Source organism: Leguminivora glycinivorella, chromosome Z (assembly GCF_023078275.1).
Source record: "Leguminivora glycinivorella isolate SPB_JAAS2020 chromosome Z, LegGlyc_1.1, whole genome shotgun sequence".
In the NCBI taxonomy this organism is placed as follows: Eukaryota; Metazoa; Arthropoda; class Insecta; order Lepidoptera; family Tortricidae; genus Leguminivora; species Leguminivora glycinivorella.
Genome location: NC_062998.1, coordinates 45,113,567 through 45,138,226, shown reverse-complemented (window position 1 = coordinate 45,138,226; position 24,660 = coordinate 45,113,567). Strand labels below are relative to the sequence as shown.

Here is a 24,660-nt window from a genome sequence, read left to right as displayed (position 1 = left end):
TTGATTTGCAGGCGTCCATAGGTTACGGTGACCGCTATCCATCAGGCGGACCGTATGCTTGTTTGCCACCGTCGTAGTATAAAAAAAATTAACTTAGTAACAATGATTCCATCAATTGTATGAGCACAGTGAGCATATATGCCCACGTATAACATGATACATACTTATTATGTTTTACTCTGAGAAATTGTAGAATTATATTTGAAATGTTCTGCAATCACGACAGCTAGGTAACAAATTATATGTATACCTAGCTATTACAAAAAAAAATAGCTCTAATGTAGCATTAGACAATAAGTTAGATACTTATGTATATGAAGGATATACTACACAGGTACTGCGCCCAGCTAATCGCAGTTAACATGGCGTACAACGGTTTCGGAGTGACCGATCTCAAATTCACTAAGTTAACGAAAGTATATGTTTATAACTACCGCAACTGCATTTCCCTGCCTTCTAGGTGATCTTCCATTATACACACCATATCTCCGGGCTGCTCATATCTTATGATGGACATGTAGCCTCCTGAAAAGTTAAACATCACATGGTAATAAAATCACATTTGCAAGCCTATGAGGATAGGAGACAAACATACTAACTAGGAGGACGAAACAATAAACATGTATGCAAGATGAATTAACAGAACAACATAGGTACAAGTGCATAGTAACGTTTATTTTGCACTAATACAGTATACACATTTGATGGTTCATACATGGTTATAATATAATGTTTTATATTTAGTATATTGGAATGTACTTGCTTTTAGTTAGAAAAGTATAAATAATATCAACTTCCTGATGTGCATACACTGAAACAAAAAATCTCCAAAAATTCAGGGATAAACATCGCAGTTTTATTTTTAGAAGGAAAACAAATCAAACACAAGTTTTTAGCTAAAATTTATTTGAATAAAAAACTACGACTATTCTCTAATATAATACTGGATTAAAAGGAACTTATAAGCACAACTTTAAATTAACTAAATATTTTATCCTACATACATTATTAAGCACCTCATGGTAAGTACTTAATTACTTATACATATGTATTTTGGAAGTAAATATTATAAAAACAATTAGTAAAAAAGTCCAGGGGGATAAAAATTATCTAACCCAAAACTTCATTTATATATATAATAATGGAATTACCTAATGTCAAGAATAATAAGTACGCGGAAGGAATCATTCAACACAGGAATTAAAATAAATTGAAATAAAATTAAAATACAATCTCGCAGATAATCCCCACTAACGATGTACATATATATATACCTACGGTGATGTCGGTGATGTTCTGGTGTGTATGGATGGTTAATGTAGACGTAATATGAAATTCAAAATCCATTCTAACACTGTCAAAATTATAACATATGAGTGCATACTAGTTTGAGAAAGATAACTTCAAGGCCAATGTGTTTTTGAGTCAAGAAATTATGTTTCATAACTGTAAATGAATTTCAAGTGATTTTTCATTTGTTATATTAAGGTACCATAAACAATACAAGTAATATTGAGCATAATATGTAGTTATGAAAAAAAAATACTTAACAGAAATACAAATGAAACAAAACACGGGAACACGACCCACAAAAAGAAACAAATAACAATAAATATCACAGAACTATAAAAGTAACAAAAGAGGGCAATCGAATAAAGTAACAAAAAAGTGTAAGTACAGTAGTGGAAAAAATCTATCTATCATATTTTTTGGACACATTTGCATACTTATTTAGTTAATAAAAAAAGGCTATTGCGATGTCGATGAAATATACAATATAGATGCGTATGAAAAAGGCTATTTTGGGCAACTTAAGGTTCATTTTGAAAACAATTTGTATGCCCGAGTTATGCAGGGTAATAGCCATGTGGGCCTCAAATAGTAAAATAATGATGTGGTGTAATTTTCATAACGACAACTGGCGTGCGACCATACTGCCTGAGATTGATAAATCCATTTATCTATATATTCTATATTATATTGTTAGTAGGATTCGCTATTTTGTGTTTTGATAATAAGAAGTTCAATATTAGTAACATACACGATCGGTGTGTAAAGTCTAATCCGCATCAGGCACTCGTGGATGCCCACTGGCCACGTGCAGTGGGTCCTAAGACTCGTAAGTATTCAAATACATATTTGAAATGAGTTGTTTACTTGATACAAAGTCTAATTTAAGAATTTTCGACTTATTGTTATCGTTATATAATATAACCAGTATGATAGTATTTTTTCAGTACAGATGGTGTTTTTTTACGCACTAGTGCGAGAAGTGGTTCATTATATGCTAGGTCGAAACTTTGGAGGCTCATCTGTACTGAAAAACGTCGTACGATACACGTGCGAAAAGGAAATTCGTAACTCGGGTCGATTTAAAACACTCCCTTCGGTCGTGTTTTAATGTATCGCCACTCGTTTCGAACTTCCTTTTTTACGCACTTGTATCGTAATGTACTATTTCCGCTACTGTAAATACAACAAGAGTCGAAACTTCTAAAAGTTCTAAATAATAAGCCGCTATTTGCAGACACGAAATGTATTCAGGAACGAAGAATTATAATTTCTTTCGTTGTCATTAAAATCCATAGTGGAACGGAAAGTACCTCACGGAAAAAAGCAAGTAAATTCCAAGTGCAAACCGAAGTACGAGTAAAGGACATTTATTAACCACAGTAAGTAGCTATCTAACTCTTAATTCCAGTTGATTTGAATTCAAAAACTGGCAATACAATAAGTAGTTAACAGTTTTAAATACTACTTAAAGTTTTAACTAAGGTAAGGTTCATTAAAGTGCCGGCACAGAGACACTTGTGTGTTGTTATCGTTGTTCCTAGCTGCGAGGTAAATAATTAATTATATACTATCTAAACTTCATATGAATTAAAGGCAACACTTTTAGTGTCCGAGAGAGATATAGAAACAAACAGGATAAGTACCTACACAGTAGACTCACATCCTAACATATATTATGTTTACAACAACGGTTTATTTAAAATTAACACAGCCAATGTCTTTTATTTTCTGTATATTTTGTGTTAGGCGATATACTAACCAATAGACCTCTGGCATTTCAACTACTAGCGTAGTTGGGTATGTTTTATCGAATTATATGATGGATGAATAATATTATATGAAGATCAATGTAATCAAGCTAAAACTGAATTAAACTCAATGAATACGTAATTGTTAGGACTATTAAATATATGAAATTTCATACCAGGTAAATTTTATTATTTTACCTTTTATCCAACGTCTCTGCTTGAAATGAAAACGTGAAATTTTAATTATTAAGTACTGAAAATCATCAATTGCAAATTTCAGTACAAAACGTATAAAAGCTTACAATGCTATAAATATATTTAAGTCAAACAGCGCCTATTTAAAAAATTGAAACAGCGCAATAATTTCTAGATTTTCGGTAGTATTTTACTAAAATAATACTTTCCTAGTTTCATAATTGAAAAACTAACGTTATTATAAAGGTAACCACCCTTACTTACCTATATTTTTGCGAATAAAATATACCACAAAAAATACGTTGCCACAGGCCCGGATCAGAATAATTTCTAGATTTTAGTATTTGGAAACTAACGTTAAAATATTACTGTATTGCGGCGTGTTCGAATTATATTCGATTTTGTTAGGTAGGTATGCCAGGTCACTGGTATACACAATGTAAATTGGTACATTTTCTATAAAACATTGTTTTAATAATACAATTAAATCGGACATATCCATTGCTTGAAATCAAACGCTATGCTTTCAACATTTTTTCGCATGTTTTTCAATTAATCATCAATATTATCATCAATTCGTAAACGAGGCATGTTTTTCGCAGAGACCACGTCGATGAGTATGAGGTATTTGTGGAAGTATTTGATGAACATATATTGACTATAAAAAATCATTTTAGTTATTGCTTTGCCGCTTAGCAGTCAACACCTTGCAGGACACTCCAACACAACAGAAAGAACAAGGGGATTATCCCTATAGGCGTTTAGTGTTCACAAAGGTGTTAAGCTAGAAGGTTAGTCACACAATAATGACCAATAAAATTCGTTTTATAACAAAGTAAGTATGACTTACCAATTGTATGAGTACAATTAATTCACTATTTCTGCCCATTCGCCATCATGCTTCGTTTTCACTTTACTCGTCAACTTTTGTAACACCTAGAGCAGGTTCATTCGCTTCTTTACCTTGCTGTGTTCCTGCCGTTCTGTCCTTGACCAGGCACTGGACGACGATGTGAATCACGCAGAAAACCAGGGACCCGATCCCAAACCACAGGAAAGTCTTCCAGCTCCCGTATTGGTCGTAGAGAAGGCCTCCGATGAAACTGCCGAGCGAAGTGCCAACGCCTTCGAATATAGCTCCTGTCAAACCCTGAAAACATATGTAGGTTTGATTATTTGCCCAGGGTAAACAATATAAACAAAATCAATGAAAATTCGATACTAAATACCCGTTGAACGACTTTTAGGGTTTAAATAAATAACTTAGGATTGATACTTCTAAAAGCTCGTTTTATCGTTTATACAGCCCAGGAAGTTTTCATCTATACATAATGACAGCAACGTTAAAAAAGGAGGTGCAATAGAAAGCATCGCTCACGAATTTCAAGTTATTTGCCATTAAATATTTCGTACATTGACTTGCCGAGTACGTTCATGTCGTCGAAACAGTTTCTTCGAGATAATGTACAAAAATCTTTGTCCTGGTAATGTGTTAGTTACCTGTACAGTAGTTTCAGTCCCAGGTGGTGACACGACCTTGGCGTATGACGCCATGGTGGGGTAAAACATGCCGAAGGTGATGCCCTGAAACATCTCTATGGGCAGAACCCACCATGCGTTGGTCAATAGCGAGTATAGTATAAAACGTACGCCGAAGGCAAACAACACAAGGGTCATCATGTTTATATGACCCAGACGCTTTAGTATGTATCCTGAAAACAAGAAGGTGATAAATACATATTCAAACAGTCTGAGAAAATATTAGGTATTTTAGTGGGAAAACAATTTTGGTGTACTCAACATTTTGGTCAAGTGTGAGTTATTTAAAAAAAAATATAATATTGATGAAAGACACATTTTTTGGAACGACATATTTTTATTGTTTTCCCAAAAATACCTAATGTTTCCTTAGACCGGGAAATCGAAAACTATATAGAAGATACAGGGGTATCTTCTATAGTTTTCGATTTCCCCATACCGTCCAACTTAAAAAAAAAAACACTGTATAACGGCACTGATAGCTTATAGCTAAATCCAAGAAGGGGATGAAAATCTTTTGTCTTGTGTTCAATTTTACATTGTTTTTGTTATAACTTTGTCGAGTTTTGCGACCAAGTAAATCACCTACCAGACACAAACATGAAAGGTATCTCCCCTGCAAACGTCTGTATAGCGCTAACCAGGCCCTGCAGAGTCTTGTCATACTCCGAGCCACTGCCGTTTTGCTTCGAAATGTCCTCTAAATGCCAGAACAGAAACGACCAGAGCAGTCCCGTACAGAGACCCACTGTTATCGTCCATAGAAAGAATATCACAGTTGGTAGAGAGGATAGCAGGGTTCCGACGTCGGCGAGAATGCTCACTGACATTTTGGTGGATTCAATCTGAAATTTGTATAAAAGTTAGTTTTTCTGTCTACTTTATAATTTAGGTGAGATATTATACGACGCTTTGTAACTTCGCTTTGTAATTAGTAGGTAAAGTTTTTTGAAGATAGTCAAATAATATATTTTTCTGATAGAATACATCATAACGATCACGCAATCTTGGCTCTTTTATTTTTATTTAGTATTATTCGGGTGAATCAACTTTTTCTTGTCTGTTATTGCCATGGTTACGGTCTCCTGAGTCACGCTGGTTTTATACAAAAATATGCTACTTAAACCATGAACCTACAATTCTATGGACGGATAACTCCGAAGAAAAACCTGTGATTCCATCATCCACATTGATAGCTTTGTCTATGACCTCATCCACTAATCTCCCGTCAGTCGGATCTCGGAAAACATCTCCAGAAAAGTAAGAAAATATGCCTACATGCGTTATCAAACTGTGTAAAAATTACAACAATCGAAAGAAAAAAAAATACGGAGTAACTTTTCATGCGTAAAAATTAATACATTATCACGTTATTATACGTAAAATCACGATATTCATTAATGTTCATAATCATAAACCAACAAACTGCAAAACAAGAGTGTGACCAGTATTTTTGTTAAATAGTGTTTGCACACGGTGCAGTGAGTAATTATTTTATAGTTAAAAACAATACATTTCTAAATTTCATATAAAATAATTAATTTTTGATAAATTAAATGAAGAATTGATTTTCTCTTGACCTGAATTTTTATTTTGATTTTAAATCGTGTTTGCACATCGCAAACCGTCTGCCATTGCTGGCTCGAGTGTTCCGCCACCAAGCCATAAAAAAAGTTAAAAAAAAATGTCCGCCATTGTTGGGTCACAGCCGGCCTTCAGTGAGGCTCTCTCTGTTTCTATTACTCTATGACTTAAACTATGCAAATATGTATTTTTCTGGTGTTAACAAGCCTTGGGTGTCGTAGAAGTCGACTGTGGGATATGGGTTAAATTGTGGCGTAGGCGAGAGGCTGGCAACCTGTCACTGCAATGTCACAATTTGGATTTCTTTCAACCCCTTTTTGCCAAGAGTGGCAGTGAAAGCTAGTAGTTCATGTGCTATGCCAACCCCTTTATGGGATACAGGCGTGATTATATGTATGTTATATGTATGTATGTTAACAAGCCCTTTCCTTAAATTGCCACCTACAAACATGGACAACATGCATGCTTGCATAATTTTGCATAAAACCAGCGTGACTCAGGGGACCGCAACCATGGCAATAACAGACAGAAAAAGTTGATTCACCCATTTATGAATTATCTTTCTTGAAGTAATCGAAACGACGTTTGTGAAATTTAATGGCAGATGAGGTGACAAAACCTTTGCGCGTAAAGGAAGTCTGTAGCGTACCTTTATAAAACACGACACGATGACGTCACCCAGCATGAACACGAACATAAACACGAACGCTACGGCGTAATTTTTGTACTCTCCTTCGCTGAACACGTCTATGAGGGTCCCGGTGAGCAGAGAGAATATACCCCAGCCCACCGAGCCCCATAGTCGCTGTTTGCCGTATTGGGACACTTTGGCACCTGAAAATAGAGATTGTTATACTTGCCGCTAAGGTCCGACCGAGAACGCCTTTTTAGTCTCGGCAGAGAACGAGACCGAGACCGAGACTCAAAGTCATTCTCGGCCGAGACCGAGACCGAGACCGAGAATTTAGAAAATTTAATAAAAAACACAATTTCTGCACAAAAAACTGTTTATTTCAAATTTTAGTACTTAAAATCAAAAAGTTTTATGTTGTAACACAAAAACAACATTTTTTCCCATAAAGTTAAATTATGCCGACGCTCATCATACAGCTGGCCAGCTCTACTAAAAAGTTGCTCGCTTGCGACACTCGTTGGTGGTGCCGACAAGAAGTTTTTCGCCACTGCTGTTCTTGTATCGCGTAAACACTTTCCATTCACATCAAGCTTCAGTAGTCAAACACAATCCAACTTCTGCCGTCCCACACTGCCACCTCTGCAGAAACCGGATGGTACGCTGGCCCACTCCGCGGCGGAGAAAGCAAACTTGTTTGCTTCTCTGTTTGCGAGCAATTCACGTCTAGATGCAGGCTCAAAACTCCCACCTACGCTACCTCAGTGCAGCTCCTCTATGAAAGGAATTGCTATCCGGCAAAATGAGGTACGCCGAGCTCTGCAGACTCTTGACGTGAATAAGGCTAATGGTCCAGACGGTATACCTGCACGTGTTTTAAAACAGTGTGCGCCTGAGTTGTCTCCTGTACTGACACGCCTGTACCGCCTCTCTCTCCAAACAAGAGTGGTTCCGAAATCCTGGAAGCTTGCAAACGTGCAGCCAGTACCCAAGAAGGGTAGTCGTGCTGATCCCTGCAATTACCGACCAATCGCCATTACCTCCATGCTCTGTAAAGTCATGGAAAGGGTACTTAACGGCAAGTTGCTGACTTACCTCGAGACAAACGATCTGCTCAGTGACCGTCAATATGGCTTTCGCCGGGGTCGGTCTACTGGAGATCTCCTAGCGTATGTCACGCACCGCTGTGGCGAAGCCATCGAGAGGAACGGTGAAGCGCTTGCTGTTTCACTGGACATCTCGAAGGCCTTTGACAGGGTTTGGCACGCAAGTCTCCTTAGCAAGCTTCCTGCATACGGCATCCCTGCTGACCTTTGCAGTTGGCTATCTGACTTCCTGAGTGAACGGTCGATCGGAGTGGTCATTGATGGCTGCTCTTCGGACCTCATGGCCATTGACGCCGGTGTTCCTCAGGGGTCTGTTCTCTCCGCAACCCTTTTCCTGCTTCACATAAACGACATGCTGCAACCCAGCATTGTCGGCTATGCAGACGACAGTACGGTTGTTGAGAGATATTTAGCTAGTGCAGGGGACAGCAGGGACGACATACATTCACAGAGAGAGGCCATGGTTGAGCGAGCGAACTTGACCCTTAGTCGCGTTTCCCAGTGGGGGGACGACAATCTGGTCAAGTTCAATGCCACCAAAACGCAGGCGTGTCTGTTTTCGGCAAAACGGAGTCCGTTCGATCTGACTCCTACTTTCCGGGGTGCATCTGTACCTATTACCGACAGCCTAGAACTCCTCGGTGTGGAGTTGAGTTCAGTCCTCAACTTTGGACCTTCATTGAGTCTAAAGCACAAACTGCGGCCAGAAAGCTGGGCATCCTAAATAAGGTGAAGCGATACTTCACACCTGGACAGCTTCTAACACTCTATAAAGCTCAAGTCCGATCCTGTATGGAGTATTGCAGCCACCTGTGGGACGGCTCAGCCAAATACCAACTCGCTGCTTTGGACTCAGTGGAGCGCAGAGCCAGGAGGATGATTGGCGACAAGAAGCTAACGGCCAAGCTACAGTCTTTGGCCCATCGGCGGAAAGTCGCTAGTCTGTCGGTGTTTTACAGGTTGCACTTCGGGGAGTGTGCTCAAGAGCTACACGAGCTTATTCCACCGTAAAAAACAATTAGTTAAGTTATTTATAAATTTTATAATTATCATAATTTTCTTTCATAAGTTATTTATTATTTATTAGATGACAACAAAACTAAAAGAATCACGTCAATAAACAAGTCATTACACGCGACTGTTGCAAATGTGGCATTTGCGCCTATCCAAACTCTTACATCTAGTATTTGAAATGCAATTTGCTTAAAATGTGATAAAACTACCAATCAAAACGTCACATTGTTCGAGCAATGTAACCAACGCGTGTCATGGAAGCGGGTGGCCGTGCGCGCTAAATTTAAATGCGCCAATCACCGCTCAATTCGCTCATTGCCTAGTATCGGCCGGGGCCGAGAATCTCGGCCCATTTAGGCCGAGAACCGAGACAGAGTTCTCGGCCCTATTTTCGGCCGAGAATGCCGAGACCGAGACCGAGATCTCGGTCGGACCTTACTTGCCGCTATACATGTGGCGACTGATGTTGTAGTGCTATCCTTCTCTATCTCACTGGGTCTCTATTAGCATGAGAGATAGCAATGATTTCAGTTCCCTAGTTAGTATTGCGCCGAGTATAGTAACATATTTAATGAATGTAACAAGTTTAAACAGTGGTTAGGCATTCTCCTGATCGGCGATTCCAGCAACGTTAGGCTCGCATTGCTACGTAGCATAGATACAAGTTGACGCCCTTTTGCGTGCACTACCACAGATTAGATAATGACGTGATTTTTGAAATCATTGAATAGTTGAAACTGTTGAAAGGTGCATGCATTAGAAAGGAGCAACACGGTATTAACTCTGAACTACAGTCAAAATTCGGTGTTGTAGGAATAGGAAGTGTTCTACTAAGCACTATTATTTATTCTACGTACTTATACCCCCTATTCATAAAAAAAGTTAGTGAACTGATTACTTACAATGCGTTTTGTCAATTTCTCCCAAAAACATATGTCAACATGACATACAATGACAAACCATTATTAGCTAAGTCAGCCGGCGTATTATGCTTCCAATTTTGTCACTTATCTATGTGGATAAAGTATTCGTCACGCTTTGGCAAGTATGTCAGTGTGAGAGTGACAGATGTCTTATCCACGTGGATAAGTGATAAAATTCGAAGCATGATACGCCGGCTGGTTATAAAGCGATTGTGAAAAATGACGCACTACGTTAGAAACAGGTAGTAATTTATCCATACTAATATTATAAATGGGAAAGTGTGTGTGTCTGTTTGTTTGTCCGTGTTTCACGGCAAAACGGAGCGACGAATCGACGTGATTTTTTAAATGGAGATAGTTGAAGGGATGGAGAGTGACAGGCTACTTTTTGTCTCTTTCTAAGGTCAGCTTCCAGAGGTCGCGGGTTCGAAGTGTTCGAACCCCGGCTCGCACCAATGAGTTTTTCGGAATGTATGTGCGAAATGTCATTTGATATTTGCCAGTCGCTTTTCGGTGAAGGAAAACATCGTGAGGAAATCGGACTAATTCGAATAAGGTCTAGTTACCCCTCTGGTTGGAAGGTCAGATGGCAGTCGCTTTCGTAAAACTAGTGCCTACGCCAAATCTTGGGATTAGTTGTCAAAGCGGACCCCAGGCTCCCATGAGCCGTGGCAAATGCCGGGATAACGCAAGGAGGGTGAAATACCTAGTATATTGAAGCAGATAGCATCAGCGAAGGTGACGACAACCGCCATGCCCACCCAACTCAGGATCATGAGTACGAAGAACATCCAGAACTGGCCGGTGTATTGGCTGCCCGAGTTCAGGCTCTCTGTCGCCGCTTGAAACAGCTCGTTCAACTGTAAACAACCATCAACTCAAAGCTTACATCAGCAGCAGCTGTCGTATCCTCCTAAGGCACTGGTCCCATTTTCATTGAAACACCACCCTAAACGTTTCTATCTAACGTGGGCCGTTTTCGCTAGCCTGGTACGGACGCCCTTCAAGCTCGGTAAGAAGGTTAAATTTACTATGGCAAAAAAATGAGAGGACCCTCTAGTGTTATAAAAATTAAACTCTATGGTTACTTGGTTACATAGAAATCAGCTAGTGTTCATTCCATATATCAGTTTTCTAACGATAAATAATTCAAGTAATGAAAATGGCCGTGCCACGCTCTATTGGGATCGATCTATTATCACTGACAGGACTATTGTAGCCAATAAGCCTGACATTGTGATAATAGATCGACCGCAACGCCGGGCCGTGCTCGTTGACATCACCATCCCCCATGATGAGAATCTCGTGAAAGCCGAGAAGGACAAGTCCAGTAAGTACCTAGACTTGGCTCACGAGATAACCACCATGTGGGATGTTGATTCAACGATCATTGTCCCGATAGTTGTTTCAGCGAACGGTCTCATAGCGAAGAGTCTCGACCAACATCTCGAGAGACTCTCGCGAGGCGGTTGGATCAAGGGTCAGATGCAGAAGGCGGTGATCTTGGACACGGCGCGGATAGTCCGACGGTTCCTCTCTCTGCAGCCCTAACCACCGGCAGCTTGGGCCCTGCCCCGCTGCTGGCGGCACCCTAGGTTAGGTTTTTTATAATGTGTTTATATATTTTGTATTGTTTTGTATGTGGTTTTGTATTTTACTTTTATAATCATATTATAAGTAGCCTAACTTAAGAAGAAAGATAAATAAAGATAATAATTCAAGTAACAAAGTACAATGTAATATAAACTACGCACCTCAGCTTTCTTGCAATTTATTTTACACGACGTCTTGAACAACTCGTGTGATGCACAATACGGATAATGCACAGACTCCGTGTCACCTGAAAAGAAATAAAATAAAGTCAAGGTCTGGGTGTGGAATGCTTCGTTGAGAGCCCAAAGTAGTATTAGCAATATTTGGAATAATAAATAAGTAATATAGGACATTCTTAGACAGATCAGCTTGTGGGTACTGAGACAACGGTATATTTAGTCACACCTCGGACACTGGCGATCAAATATATGAAAGAGGCGCGTTCCTAGCACACAGTCTAAGCTCGTGTGCGTGAACGCGTACCATGCTTGTATGAGTGAGATATGACAGGTCGACTGTTCGCGTTTTTGACAGGCGGTAACTGTAAGGTAACCGAGAGGTGGTGGGCGGCACTTTCAGCGGGGTGCGGGAGTGGCCATACTGTACGATAGTACTATTTATTATACTGTGATTTAGTATACAAATACTTATAAACGTTAAATTTTCGTGAGACATTTTCAAATATTTAAGTATCGGTTGTACTCACGTTTAATTACGGTTGTATTGATTGCGTCATTAGGATTTCGGATCAGTTATGAGGCCCGTTTTCCGGCATAGGTATAGAAGTGCTCGCGGCGGCTGCACGCAACAGTCGCGATAATAATAACGTGAGTACAACCGATAATTAAATTAAAATATACAAATACTTCTTTATTACTTACTTAAAATAAAGCCTCGCCAGAAATATATGAGTATTGTGAAGAGGGCGCTGTTATTCTGATTTATGTAGTGACAGTTCAGTATAATAGGATGAAGAAATTAGTTCTAATTAAATTCCGCAAATGGCGCATAGTCATATATTTCTGTTCAGGCTTTACATAGAAAAGACACCATTGGAATAAGACTTACCATTAGGAATTGACACGTTTTTAAGCCTGGCATAAACGCAAGAGCTAACATTGGTCGCGGTGTCCAGTTCCACGTATCCAGTGAACGACAGTTCATTCGGCAGCGCCTGCCCCTGGCGGGTCTTCGGTTGGCAGGATTCCGCGTCGTCAGCGTACCAGCCGTCGCAGATCTCCATGAGACGCCATGGAGTCGTCGAGTCTAAGTCGCAATGCGCCTGGAAAGCGTTTTAAAGGGTTTTTAATACGCTTATATTATTAGGTCGACATGTATGCAACTATATGTAATGGAATCTAACTCATTTAACCATCTTCCATGGATCGTAGCATAATGAACATATACAAAAATATTGTACTGTCAAACTGATCTGATGATGGTGCCGAAACATATAAACTGGAACTTCGTGATGTAACATCGTATCATAGCCGTTGGATTTCTTAGAAAAGTCTTGTAATGAACTTTATCAAAGCGTGTTTTTCTAGTGTTTTTTACAATATTAATTTATTAGTAAGACGATTCATTGCAAAATTATGCTGCTAAGTGCCATACATTTTTACTTCGCTATTTGATACTCGAAATCCATTTTTACTGAACATTTCATTCAGTGTAGGGATGATTTGATTTATTTTTCGTAGTTTTCAACACGCGCACTTAGCGTGTGTTGACAAATATTTTGTAGCATCAATCGATAAAGACTCGAATTTTAAAGCCGTATGCAATAAGCAGTTAAAATCAAAATATACGGAGACTGTTAAGTCATGTGAGGTTCCGCGGCAAAAGGTACCTATAACACCATGTTATTTATTGGACATAAGTTTGTATTGAATACGCCTGTCGCAAGTTCTTGAACCCACACACTTGTATTGGGTTGGTAAGAAAGTAATGAGCGATCGATTGAATTCCACATAAAATTTTTGAGAGAGTTCTAGAATCTTCTATGGTCGAAAGTATATAAAGGGCGAGTCGCACAGTTTCTCGTCAGTCATTCACTAGCTGTCGCCGAGCTAATATAAGGAAGAAAATGGACGAATTAAAAGTGCATGTAAGGCATTGCTTACTATATGAATTTCAGTCTGGCCATTCAGCCGCCGAAGCAATGCGTAATATATGTCAGCGTGTTGCTCCTGAAGTTGTGTCTGAGGCCACGGCGAAACGATGGTTCCAGCGGTTTCGTAGTGGCGACTTTTCATTATCAGATCAACCTAAGTCTGGTCGACCGGTGAAGATTGATGTAGCCAAATTAAAAACCTTAATTTAAGGAGATCCGAGGCTAACGAGTCGTACTCTTGCTACCGAGTTAGGCTGCTCTCATGTCACCATAGAAACACATTTACACGAGTTGGGAAAAAACTACAAATAGAGTGTTTGGATACCGCACGAACTTGATAGACATCAACTAAACCGCCGTACCGATATCTGCATACAACTTCTGTCTTTTCGCCGCACATTCAACTGGTTGGACCATCTTATCACTGGAGATAAAAAATGGGTCTTATATATAAATCACACACGCAAACGTCAGTGGCTAGCTCCAAACGAAAAAGGAATAGAGGCACTAAAAACAGAGCATCACCCGAAAAAAGTTATGCTGTCCGTTTGGTGGGATATTCATGGTATTATTCACTGGGAACTCCTACCAAGTGGAATGACTGTTACCGCATCAGTATACTGTAATCAGCTTGAAAATTTAAACCAAAAAATCTGTCAGAATCGTCCACAGCATGCTAAAGTTTTTTTCTTACACGACAATGCTCGCCCACACATTGCAAAAGTGACTCGGCTAAAGCTATTGGAGCTAGGTTGGAAAGTGATACCTCATCCACCGTACTCTCCAGACTTGGCACCTACGGATTACGCATTGTTCAGATCGCTAAGCAATGCCTTGAATGAAAAAAAGTTCGATGATCAAGCCCATCTACGACAGTACATAGCTGAGTTTTTTGAATCTAAACCTAAGAACTTCTTCGCCGATGCTATTCATTCTTTACCAGAACGATGGAGACAAGTAGTAGATAACGAAGGCCGTTATATTTTTGATAAATGATTAAAATAATAAATTAAATAAAAATTACAATATTGGTTATGATTCGCTCATTACTTTCTTACCAACCCAATAGAATGTAGAGCCTACTGGGCTGTTTGCGCATTACACGCGCAATTAGCTAACAACTGGGACCCGTCTGCCGGTCGCTTGTCAGCTCTCTAGTATTATATGCTCTAAGGACGTCACTCATTCATCATATGTCATTTATTGTACTGTACCTACCTCACATTTGCTGCTAACATTGGCAGGTATCTGTTCCAGCGAGGTATCGTTCACACACAGCTTGTAGTTGAGGGTCTGGTTCCCGCAAGTCATGTTGGCCGTGCGACTGCCTATCACTCCAGAGAGAGCTGCATTGTCGCACTTCAGGTTACATGGCTCGTTAATGTCCACGTAGTCGCTTCCCATATTGCAGCGGGGAGTGTAAAAATTGCCTGTGGAAGGTATTTTACATTACGTGATTTATAAAATAACGAGACCGCTATACATGGAACATCCTCATCATCCTCCTTGCGTTATCACGGCATTCACCACGGCTCATGGGAGCCTGGGGTCCGCTGTGACAACTAATCCCAAGATTTGGCGTAGGCACTAGTTTTACGAAAGCGACTGCCATCTGACCTTCCAACACAAAGGGTAAATAGACCTTACTGAAATTAGTGCGGTTTCCTCACGACGTTTTTCTTCACCGAAAAGCTACTGGCAGATATCAAATGACATTTCGCAAGTTAAGTTCCGAAAAACTCATTGGTATGAGCCGGGGTTCGAACGCGTGACATCCGGATTGAAAGACTCACACTGTTACCGTTAGGCCACCACGATGCTACATGGATACCGTTACTAAATCAGCATTATGCTATTGATGCTGACTACCGGGCCTGGGCAGTTCAGCGATGCATTTCCATTTGCACAAAGTAAAATCACGGTTGTAATACCTCCGAAATTTCCACATTACCACTCGTGGTAATGTGGTAAAGATATATAAGATGACAATGTTACACGACATACAAAATGAAAGGTAAAAGATGATTAGATTTGTGTTCTCAACATCAACGATTGCCTTCTCGGTTCTAATCTAATGTTCTTGTATGTATGCCGCATTTCATATTGGAGTTGTCGTGAACAGTGGAACTACTTTTATAGTTATATCCTGCAGACTTGGAGGGTATATTTCATTCTATCTTTATTATTTACCCAAATAAAGAATGAGCAGGATGTGCCACAGGTTCTGTATAAGTGTATATACCTACTAGGAGATCCTTATCAATGTAAATTGTGACCTATATGTTTGAAAGGAAATAAATAATTTTCATTCATTTTCATAGACTGTGTCGTTAACGAAGACGCGCGCCTTGAATCGCAATGGTATGTCATTTGTCACTGTCATGTTATGTTACTCAAGGTTAGATAATTTGACAAAATAAATGTGCAAGTCATGGTGGGCGACAGGAACTATAATCCTTGCCAGTCTTTGACAAGTGTCAAGGGTGGCAATAATTGTGCTATTATTTGTATTAGCCATACTAATATTATAAATGGGAAAGTGTGAGTGTCTGTTCGTTTGTCAGCTTTCACGGCAAAACGAAGCGATCAATTGACGTGATTTTAAGTGGAGATAGTTGAAGTGATGAAGAGTGACATAGGCTACCTTTTGTCTTTTTTTAAACCCCATACCCCTAAAATAGGGGGTGGTAGATAATATGGAGCCTTCTGCAATTTTCTAATTTAATGCGAGCGAAGCTGCGAGCAAAGGTAGTTAAAATCGCTGTCAATAGAAATTGTCAACAATGTAAACTAACCATTACATAAAATATCAATATTTTAGCACAATTTTATTATTTTAAAGGTTGAGGATCATAATGTGATATGAATTGATTAAATAACACGTGGATTTAGCCAGTATCTGATGAGTTAGAATGGAAATTAAATACATTTTAACTACAAGGTTTGTTTACATTGTTCACAAGTTCTATTGACGGCGACTTTATAGAATAGTGTCGAAGAACGCTGGCGCGATGAGGACCGAGCAAAGTGGCGTGCTTTTATGTTGGAGGCCAAAACTCATTTTGGGTTATCGAGCCAGCCAAGTAAATTAAAAAAAAAAACTAAAATTATTCCCTTACCTTCTAGTGAGACGTTGTTAGCAGCTATATAAGCGCAGTTGTCGCGCACGGTGGAGCCAGCCACATACGCAGTGTAGTTTATACTGTCGGTGGCACTGTAGCAGTATTGCGGTATGTGCCAGTGTTCACATATCGTTTGCCACATCTTTGGTGACGTCATGTCGCAAGTCATCTGAGGAATTTAATTACTAATTATGAAGGATTCACCTTCGTCGCGGAAATTAACGTAACTCGTATTTTACCACAACACTGCGATAAGAGGTCTTTAGACCCTTTACCGCAGTGAACGTGTTAACATAAATATAAATCATAATAATACAATAATACATGTAATAAACAATAGTTTCCTTCCAGCGCTATTTTGCATTTGCATACATTAATAGTTATTTGTTATACAAGGGGGCAAAGTTGTATTTTAACGCCGTGTGGAATTGAAAAACGAGCAAGTGAAAGGATTCTATAGTTGAACCACGAGCGAAGCGAGTGGTTCGGGAATAGAATCCTGAACTTGCGAGTTTTTTAACATACGAGGAGTAAAATACATTTGCACCCGAGTGTAACACAAAACTTTTCCCCTCACTATAGCGAGGAAACTACAACGTAAAAAATGCGTTTATCACTGCTTCCAGTAGTTCCACAGGTGGTAAATCATTTTTATTACTAGATTCACCTACTTTTATCAATTTTAAAGCAGTTAATTTGACTTTATTCAAGGTCAAACAACTTTACCCACTAGTGGATAAAATGCGTTTTTACCCGCTGGTATTAAAGGACAAAACACGTGTTTCCGAGCTAGTGAGGGGAAAACGAAATTTTGTATAGTACCTATAACCCTGTTTGCCGCACTCATTGCAATCTTCAAAGTCTAAACAACATACATTTTAATTTACAGCCTCAACCTCCTAAGTCTCGGAAACACTATAATGTTCAAAATAGATTTTGGAATTATGTATAAAAATTTGTCAGAAGATTATAGCTAGAGAGCGGATTTCGGGTAGCGATTTAAATATTAATATGGATATGACTAGTGCAAATGTTTAAATACATGTCATGTGTTATTTACATTACACCGCACACCGTAAACTTCGCTGAGTAATTAGATTAAATTAACGTTATTTTTACAACAAACTGCATTTAAAGAAAAGTATTTTATTCTAAATAAAGGGGTTAGTATACAGGAAGCGAATTATGTTCATTATTCTATTCTTTGAGTCGTAATAGAAGTTTGCAGACGAAATATTAAAGAAGAGCTTAAATAAATAAAGTATTAAAAAAATATATATATTTAATTATTATCATCATAATCTTTGCCCAATATTCAAAAAAGCATCCAAAAAAAGGTTTGATTTTTATGTTCTGATACCTTTTTTTGTGTGTAGAAAAAATAATAAATTATGCAAGTCATATCCTTTTTAATATTTAAATCGCTACATTAAATCCGCTCTCTAATTATAGCACTATAGATACCCATTTTTAACATATCGGATATTTCAAAACAAGGACTCACATGACATGTAGTCGTAGCATTTTCTTTTCCTAGCTTGTTTAATTTATCAAAATCTATCAAGTTCTCCGACGAATAACAGCTCTGAAGGTAAGATAATCCACTACTGCAGGAAATGCCCACTGTGGCGAGGTTATCGGACTCCGGTATCAGGTATATGGCTCCGAAGCTCACAATAGTTACTATTTGAAATATTATGAAAAGCGATTTTTGTATCCTAAATCTGTAAAAGAAAAAACATTTTAAGTGAAAACATTAATTTTACATACCGACATAACCAGTACGACGGTGTACCTAATTCAACATTATCTTAATTTGTATTATGTTGCCAAAGGACATAATTATGGAGATATTAGTGATATTACCTGGCAAATTTTTAAGAGTGCACGCATTATGCAAAATAGAAATCCGACTGGGGCATCAATGGCATCATTCTTTGGTGAAAGTATCATAATTATTTGAGGTGACTTCAACAAAATATCTTTTTCGCTAAATTCACACTAAAGTTTTGCCACGAGTATGGTTGATGTAACAAATAAAACAACAAAACAGAGTTATTGTATCCTATATACAAACTAATTTGAAGATACCCGTACCTATGTTAAAATAGCGGCAAAAGAAAACTTTTTTTTCATTTCCGTTTTTTTCCTCCCGGACGCATGCCGCGCGCATCCGTTGAATTCTCATAACGTTGAAATATTTGAATTCTCAAAATGCCCTGAAACTATATAGCATGTAACAAAAGTCAATAGGGTGCTTTGAGATAATTTCGACATACAGAAATGCTCGGGTAATTTCGAAAGGGGAATCTTGATATGATGGAAATAATAGTGATTTTTATGTGACTTTCAAAATTAGACTACGTTCGAAATTACCAATGCACTTCCACAGCCGGCAAGACCAATACCCTGATTGCTATTTAAGCGGAAAAAATCGAAACTCATTTTTTTTGAACTTCGAAATTTTTTCACTTGTATCACACTTAGGGTCATTAGTAACCCTATCAGCTGTTAAAGTTCGGAGACAAACTAGAGTCTGGGTCTGATTGCAAAATTGGAATTCATATTTGATTGGCGACTTTTTTTTTCATTTGAATCATTTGTCGCTTTTTTCTGCTGACCGAAATAGCTTGACATTATATATCTAACTTACCGCTCTTTTTTACAGGTGGAGTGGAAAACGGCTTAGCATCGCAAAGATTAACAACAAATAAAATTGTTTTTTTTTCATAAATGTAAAATTTTAGTTTATAATTTAAAATTACTTATTTATTATACGCAATAATAACATTTTTATATTTGTCATTATAGAGCAGAGAAAGAGAGAGAAAATATAGTAAGGTAAGGGGGATTTTGACAACGAGTATGTAACTCGCGACAGCCGCAGGCTGGAGAGAGACATTTTTTTCATTTTCTTATTGAAGTTTCTGTTGTACTGCCCGTTGCTATGGCAACGCGGTCAAGCGCGAATCGAGATGGCCGTCACAAATTCCTGTCAGATTGTAAATTAAAACGATTGATTTATCTGCGTGAAATTTACAAAATAAATGTAAAACACAATGAAATCATTGTTAAACATAAATAAGATGCAATTTTTATAATGTGGAATATTTTTTTACAGCTTAATAGTCAAAGTCTGGTAGTGCAACAAAAATCCTTGGCTGAATGGGCTGCTCGAAGGGTTGGCCCAACCGTTGGCTCCATGTGTACAGCGGCCATAATGGGTACAGTCATTGGCCCACAGCATTGGCCCCTATAAATTACGAATGTAGCCTTCAAAAAACCGGCCAAGTGCGAGTTGTACTCACGTTGCAAGGGTTCCGTACACTACAAGAAGGGCTTAAGCGCCTCGTTTTTAGTAGGAACTTTTGTCATTTTTGCGAATAATCGATATTATATGAACAAAACGAAACAGAAATGAGTTTATATGTAATATTCAAACGCGCTCACACAATTTCAAGAGATTTGGTAATTCCTTGCAGCGGCAGTGAGTGAAATTCGTAATTTGAGTTTTGTTCTTTTAAGTCCGACTTACGCTTTACTGTAGATTTCTAATAATACTGTAGGTTTTCCTGTAATCTATAGATTGAAAACTATTTCGTGTATTTTTTTGAAAAATTTACGCTTAGTAGTTTCGGAGATAAGGGGGAGGGAATGGTCATTTTTGGCCTATTTTCTTAAATTACTTGAAACTAAAAACTAAAAAAATAAATAAATAAATAAATAAAATAAATATTATAGGACATTCTTACACAGATTGACTGAGGCCCAAAGCTCAAGAAGGCTTGTGTTGTGGGTACTCAGCAACGATATATATAATATATAAATACTTATATAAAAAAACATCCATGACTCAGGAACAAATTCTGTGCTCATTTTAAATGCCCTTACCGATATGTAACGCAATATAGTTCTTATAAATCTTTGATTTTTTGAATTTATAGTTCTTAAAACTTTGATTTTTAATTTTCACTTTTACCCCCCAAAAGTGGCCCCTATAATTGAATTTTCTTAATTTAAATTACATGTCCGTCTTTGGGTTACAGGTTTAATTTCAAGCAAATTTCACTTAAAAAATCGCGTCAATTCGTCGCTTTGTTTCGCCGTGAAAGACGGACAAACAAACAGACACACTTACTTACCCATTTATAATATTAGTATGGATTTCATGAGTAACTATCGCGCTAACCGAAGACAATATTACGAATCAACAATATCAAATGAACAGGATCTTAAAGATTATGATAACGTAGAGATAACATTCGCTAGTAATGCAACTATAGATTATGATGGATTTTAATTACACGTCGATAATAATATTTCGTCCCAGTTCCATCAGTCAGGATAAATCATTTTTTTTTTATTAGTAAAATGATTATTGTTACATATTGATATTGACAATGTTGTAATCAGGTGTCAATTGACAATTGTACATTTATTAGAAACAGATTGAACTCCTCTTTTCAATTACGCCAGAAAATTCTTTCACACTCGCTTATTAAATATGTGCCGCGATTTTATAAGTACTCAAGGCAGTGGGTTGACAACTGCCGGGCAATAAGCGCGAAGCGATTTTTTTATTTTATTTATTTAGGTAATTACAAACAAAAGTCTCTAATTAATTTACACAGTATCGTTAAACCAATAAGGTTTGTCTCGATACCTATTCCATTCCGCGGTAGATGTACGAGTGTTGCCTTGTGAGCCAGAAATTTGTCTTAGATACTATCATATATTAATTTATTTAATTCACAGAGACCTTTACTGTTCGTTAATGCTTGACAATGTTAACAATCCATTCACATAGTCAATATCAACGAGGTAAGGCTTAAAAATATCCAGCAATGTACCTACCTAGTTTATAGTAGGCCATTTTATTTAAAAAAAAATGACTTACTATTTTTCATAGACATTGTATATGGTGGTATCAATGGAAGGTACAAAAAATGGTTTCACTCAATTTTGTTTCCCATTAGGATGTACAGAACTTGTGACTCACACGGTTGACATAACATCTGAAACAGTGTTGTGTAAAACTTTGAATGAAATATCCCATCGTGATACTGAGTTCATTCACCTTTAACTCATGGAAAAGGAAAGAAAAGAGAAGAAAAGGGAAGAAAAATACTAACCTATCAGCAATAACTCCAAAAAGAGGTTTTGCTACCAGTCCAAATATTGGCAGGATTGTGTAGATCAGACCCACAGTGGCCGAAGAGAATCCCAGCTGCCGGGCATATGTGGAGAGATATGGGACTAGGGGTGCAGTTCCTGTAATTGAAAAACACAGCAATAGACCACTAGCACAAAGTGCCTTAATGCATCACTGTTATATTTTGTTATGTATTAGTTAATCTATGGTTTAATTTATTCCAGTTAATGAATTGAATGAAAAACAAAACCGGTTTTTATAATAATGGGTGTGCAACTGTGCACGGAAATATATGCAAATAGTCTAAATATATAATTACACTTATATTTAAATTTATTATTAGCTTTAATTAATGAATTTTGTCATAAATGCCAAATTGTTAAAGTTGTTGCTTCTCATGCATTGAATATGGCGAAATTCGCAATACTTTGGTCTTAGAATAACCTTGTAAGAGTCAGTAACCTAACCTTCAGTTACAATAATACTTTCGGCTAGTGTTACAGGGTGCAGTTATACGGCGAAGAAATATACTATTTTTACTTTATAATTATAATTCTATTTCCGTGTCTTTGTGTTTGTGGCAGAATATGATTTCAGACCTAGGCCCCAAACCCCAACAAAGAATAACAAGATTAACAGAAGAACATATAATTTTACCTCCAGATTTTCCTTTCTAATTCCTGACTACAACCACTATTTTAATGTTTAAATTAATTTATATCGGCATTTGGAACCCCATTGGACCTGTTTTAGCCCTATTTTGAGTCCTTTGAGAGATTTTGTGGCAGATTATATTGAGTGATTTTTTTTCAAATATTTTTGATGACTCCAACATATTATTTTAATGCAAGATAATAGCAAATTAACATGGACACCGAAGTTCAGGGTCTCCTGATTCTAAACATATTAAGTTAATGATAAGTTTAGTAAATGCCCAGTGGAAGTGTTAATTGCTTAGGAAAAGTTTAGCAGTGAAGAATTATTTTTAACACTAATGAAATTAATAAAGGATAAAACAAACCAATTTAAACACAAAAAATCAATCAAGGACTAATGGATAATATATCTTTAATACAACAAATTGTGTTACATCAAAATATTACAATCTGGAGCATTCTTGTTCTGTTCTACATTTGAAATCAAACTGATAAGCTATGTACTTAGAAACTAATTATGCAATAAAGATAAGGGAATTGGCAGTTATCAATGGATTTAAAGACAAATACAGACGCCATCAGATATAATTATTAGAATGGCTCGAAACATCTGAACATAGCTTTTTTTTATTTGGGGACACCTTACACAGACCAACTTAGCCCCAAACTAAGCAAAGCTTGTACTATTAGTGCTAAGAAACGATATACATACTTAAATAGATAAATACATACTTATATACATAGAAAACATGCATGACCCAGGAACAAATATCTGTGCTCATCACACAAATAAATGCCCTTACCGGGATTCGAACCCAGGAGCACGGCTCAGCAGGCAGGGTCACTACCTACTTTGTAATCATGTTAACACATCCACTACTAGAATCTAGCTGTTCAGGATCTCATTACAGGCCTTTATAATTTGGGTAACCCCATGTTATCGGCTACACTTGTAAGCCTGACCAGACAATATTATGACTATTGTCAAGAGGGTGCTGTTGTTCTGATATATGCGGTGAACATAAGTATAGTATGATGAGATAAAAATATATAGTTTTAATGCAATTCTGCAACATAGTGTATACTAATATATTTCTGCTGTCGCTTAAGAATATAGCTCACACCTCACACTTGCATTATACATATATTTTAATACTGATCACTCTGAGCTATGGGACAAGTTAAGGGCAATATATATATATGTAAAAAAGTATCTGGCATTATATAGATTATAGCAGAGCTCAAGATTATCAAACTTACAGTAAATGGTGACTTATTTTTTACAGTTTTTAGGTTAAATGGAATACTTGAAATTCGCATTAAATCAAAGAACCCGACTGTCGGGCACACCGCTCGTAGAAGCGGTACCCCGTATGTAGCTGTTGTATTAATAACATACAACCTGAGGAAATTAGAGAAATCTAGCACATTATATATTCAGTATTAACTGGTACATAATCTTGTACTAACTCATTACTCACCTGCATTGAAAAGAAAATAATGCCCTTTAACAGGCAACAACTTTTTGTTGACTTTCATTCTTGATGACACCATCGGAACTGAAAACACATTACACGCGCTTAATTATGTTGAATGACAAGAAACACTATTTAAACAGAATTCATTAATTGTGAAGCAAATAAACGATAGAGGACAAGGTAAAGACATGCAAATCCTGCACGACCGGAACTGTTAAATGAGAACTTAAGAAGTACAACTATTAGTGTTTATTACTTAAAATAGCTCGGAAAAAAACAATACCGACGATTTCAGAATTTTATCAATTACCTTATGATTTTGCATGGATATTTCAACCAAAACTTAAACACAAAATAATTGCCAATCGGAAATATTTATTGAATGCAACATGCACCGGTTCTCGGTGCGTTTCTCAAATGAAAGCGCGTGCAAACAATATCTATTCTCCACCTCCAGTTTTGCAACTGTTTGACAGTTGTCAATGTTGTCATTGTCACTGTCAGGTCAGGTGG

The 24,660-nt window shown here is 37.6% G+C and overlaps 1 protein-coding gene across 1 annotated transcript; it reads right to left on the bottom strand.

Annotated features, from left to right (window-relative positions):
- On the bottom strand, positions 1-24,587 carry LOC125241334 (major facilitator superfamily domain-containing protein 6). Its single transcript, XM_048149751.1, has 14 exons — positions 24,458-24,587; positions 24,151-24,228; positions 21,994-22,132; positions 18,366-18,585; positions 16,859-17,030; positions 14,958-15,169; positions 12,695-12,908; positions 11,788-11,873; positions 10,740-10,893; positions 7,009-7,193; positions 5,365-5,620; positions 4,737-4,948; positions 4,200-4,386; positions 1-525 (listed from the first exon to the last, which is right to left on the bottom strand). Exons 2-14 carry the CDS (start codon positions 24,221-24,223, stop codon positions 431-433), a joined length of 2,205 nt encoding a protein of 734 aa, XP_048005708.1. The 5' UTR covers positions 24,224-24,228; positions 24,458-24,587; the 3' UTR covers positions 1-430.
- Positions 24,588-24,660: the final 73 nt, after the last annotated feature.

What these genes read in the sequence shown, in the direction of transcription:
- LOC125241334 (XM_048149751.1), bottom strand. Translation starts at nt 24,223, where the DNA reads ATGGTGTCATCAAGAATGAAAGTCAACAAAAAGTTGTTGCCTGTTAAA. An exon ending in ATGTTAGCAGCAAATGTGAG is followed by an intron (nt 12,909 to 14,957) that starts GTAGGTACAGTA and finishes AACGCTTTCCAG; the next exon opens with GCGCATTGCGACTTAGACTC. An exon ending in AACGGCAGGAACACAGCAAG is followed by an intron (nt 526 to 4,199) that starts GTAAAGAAGCGA and finishes TTAACTTTTCAG; the next exon opens with GAGGCTACATGTCCATCATA.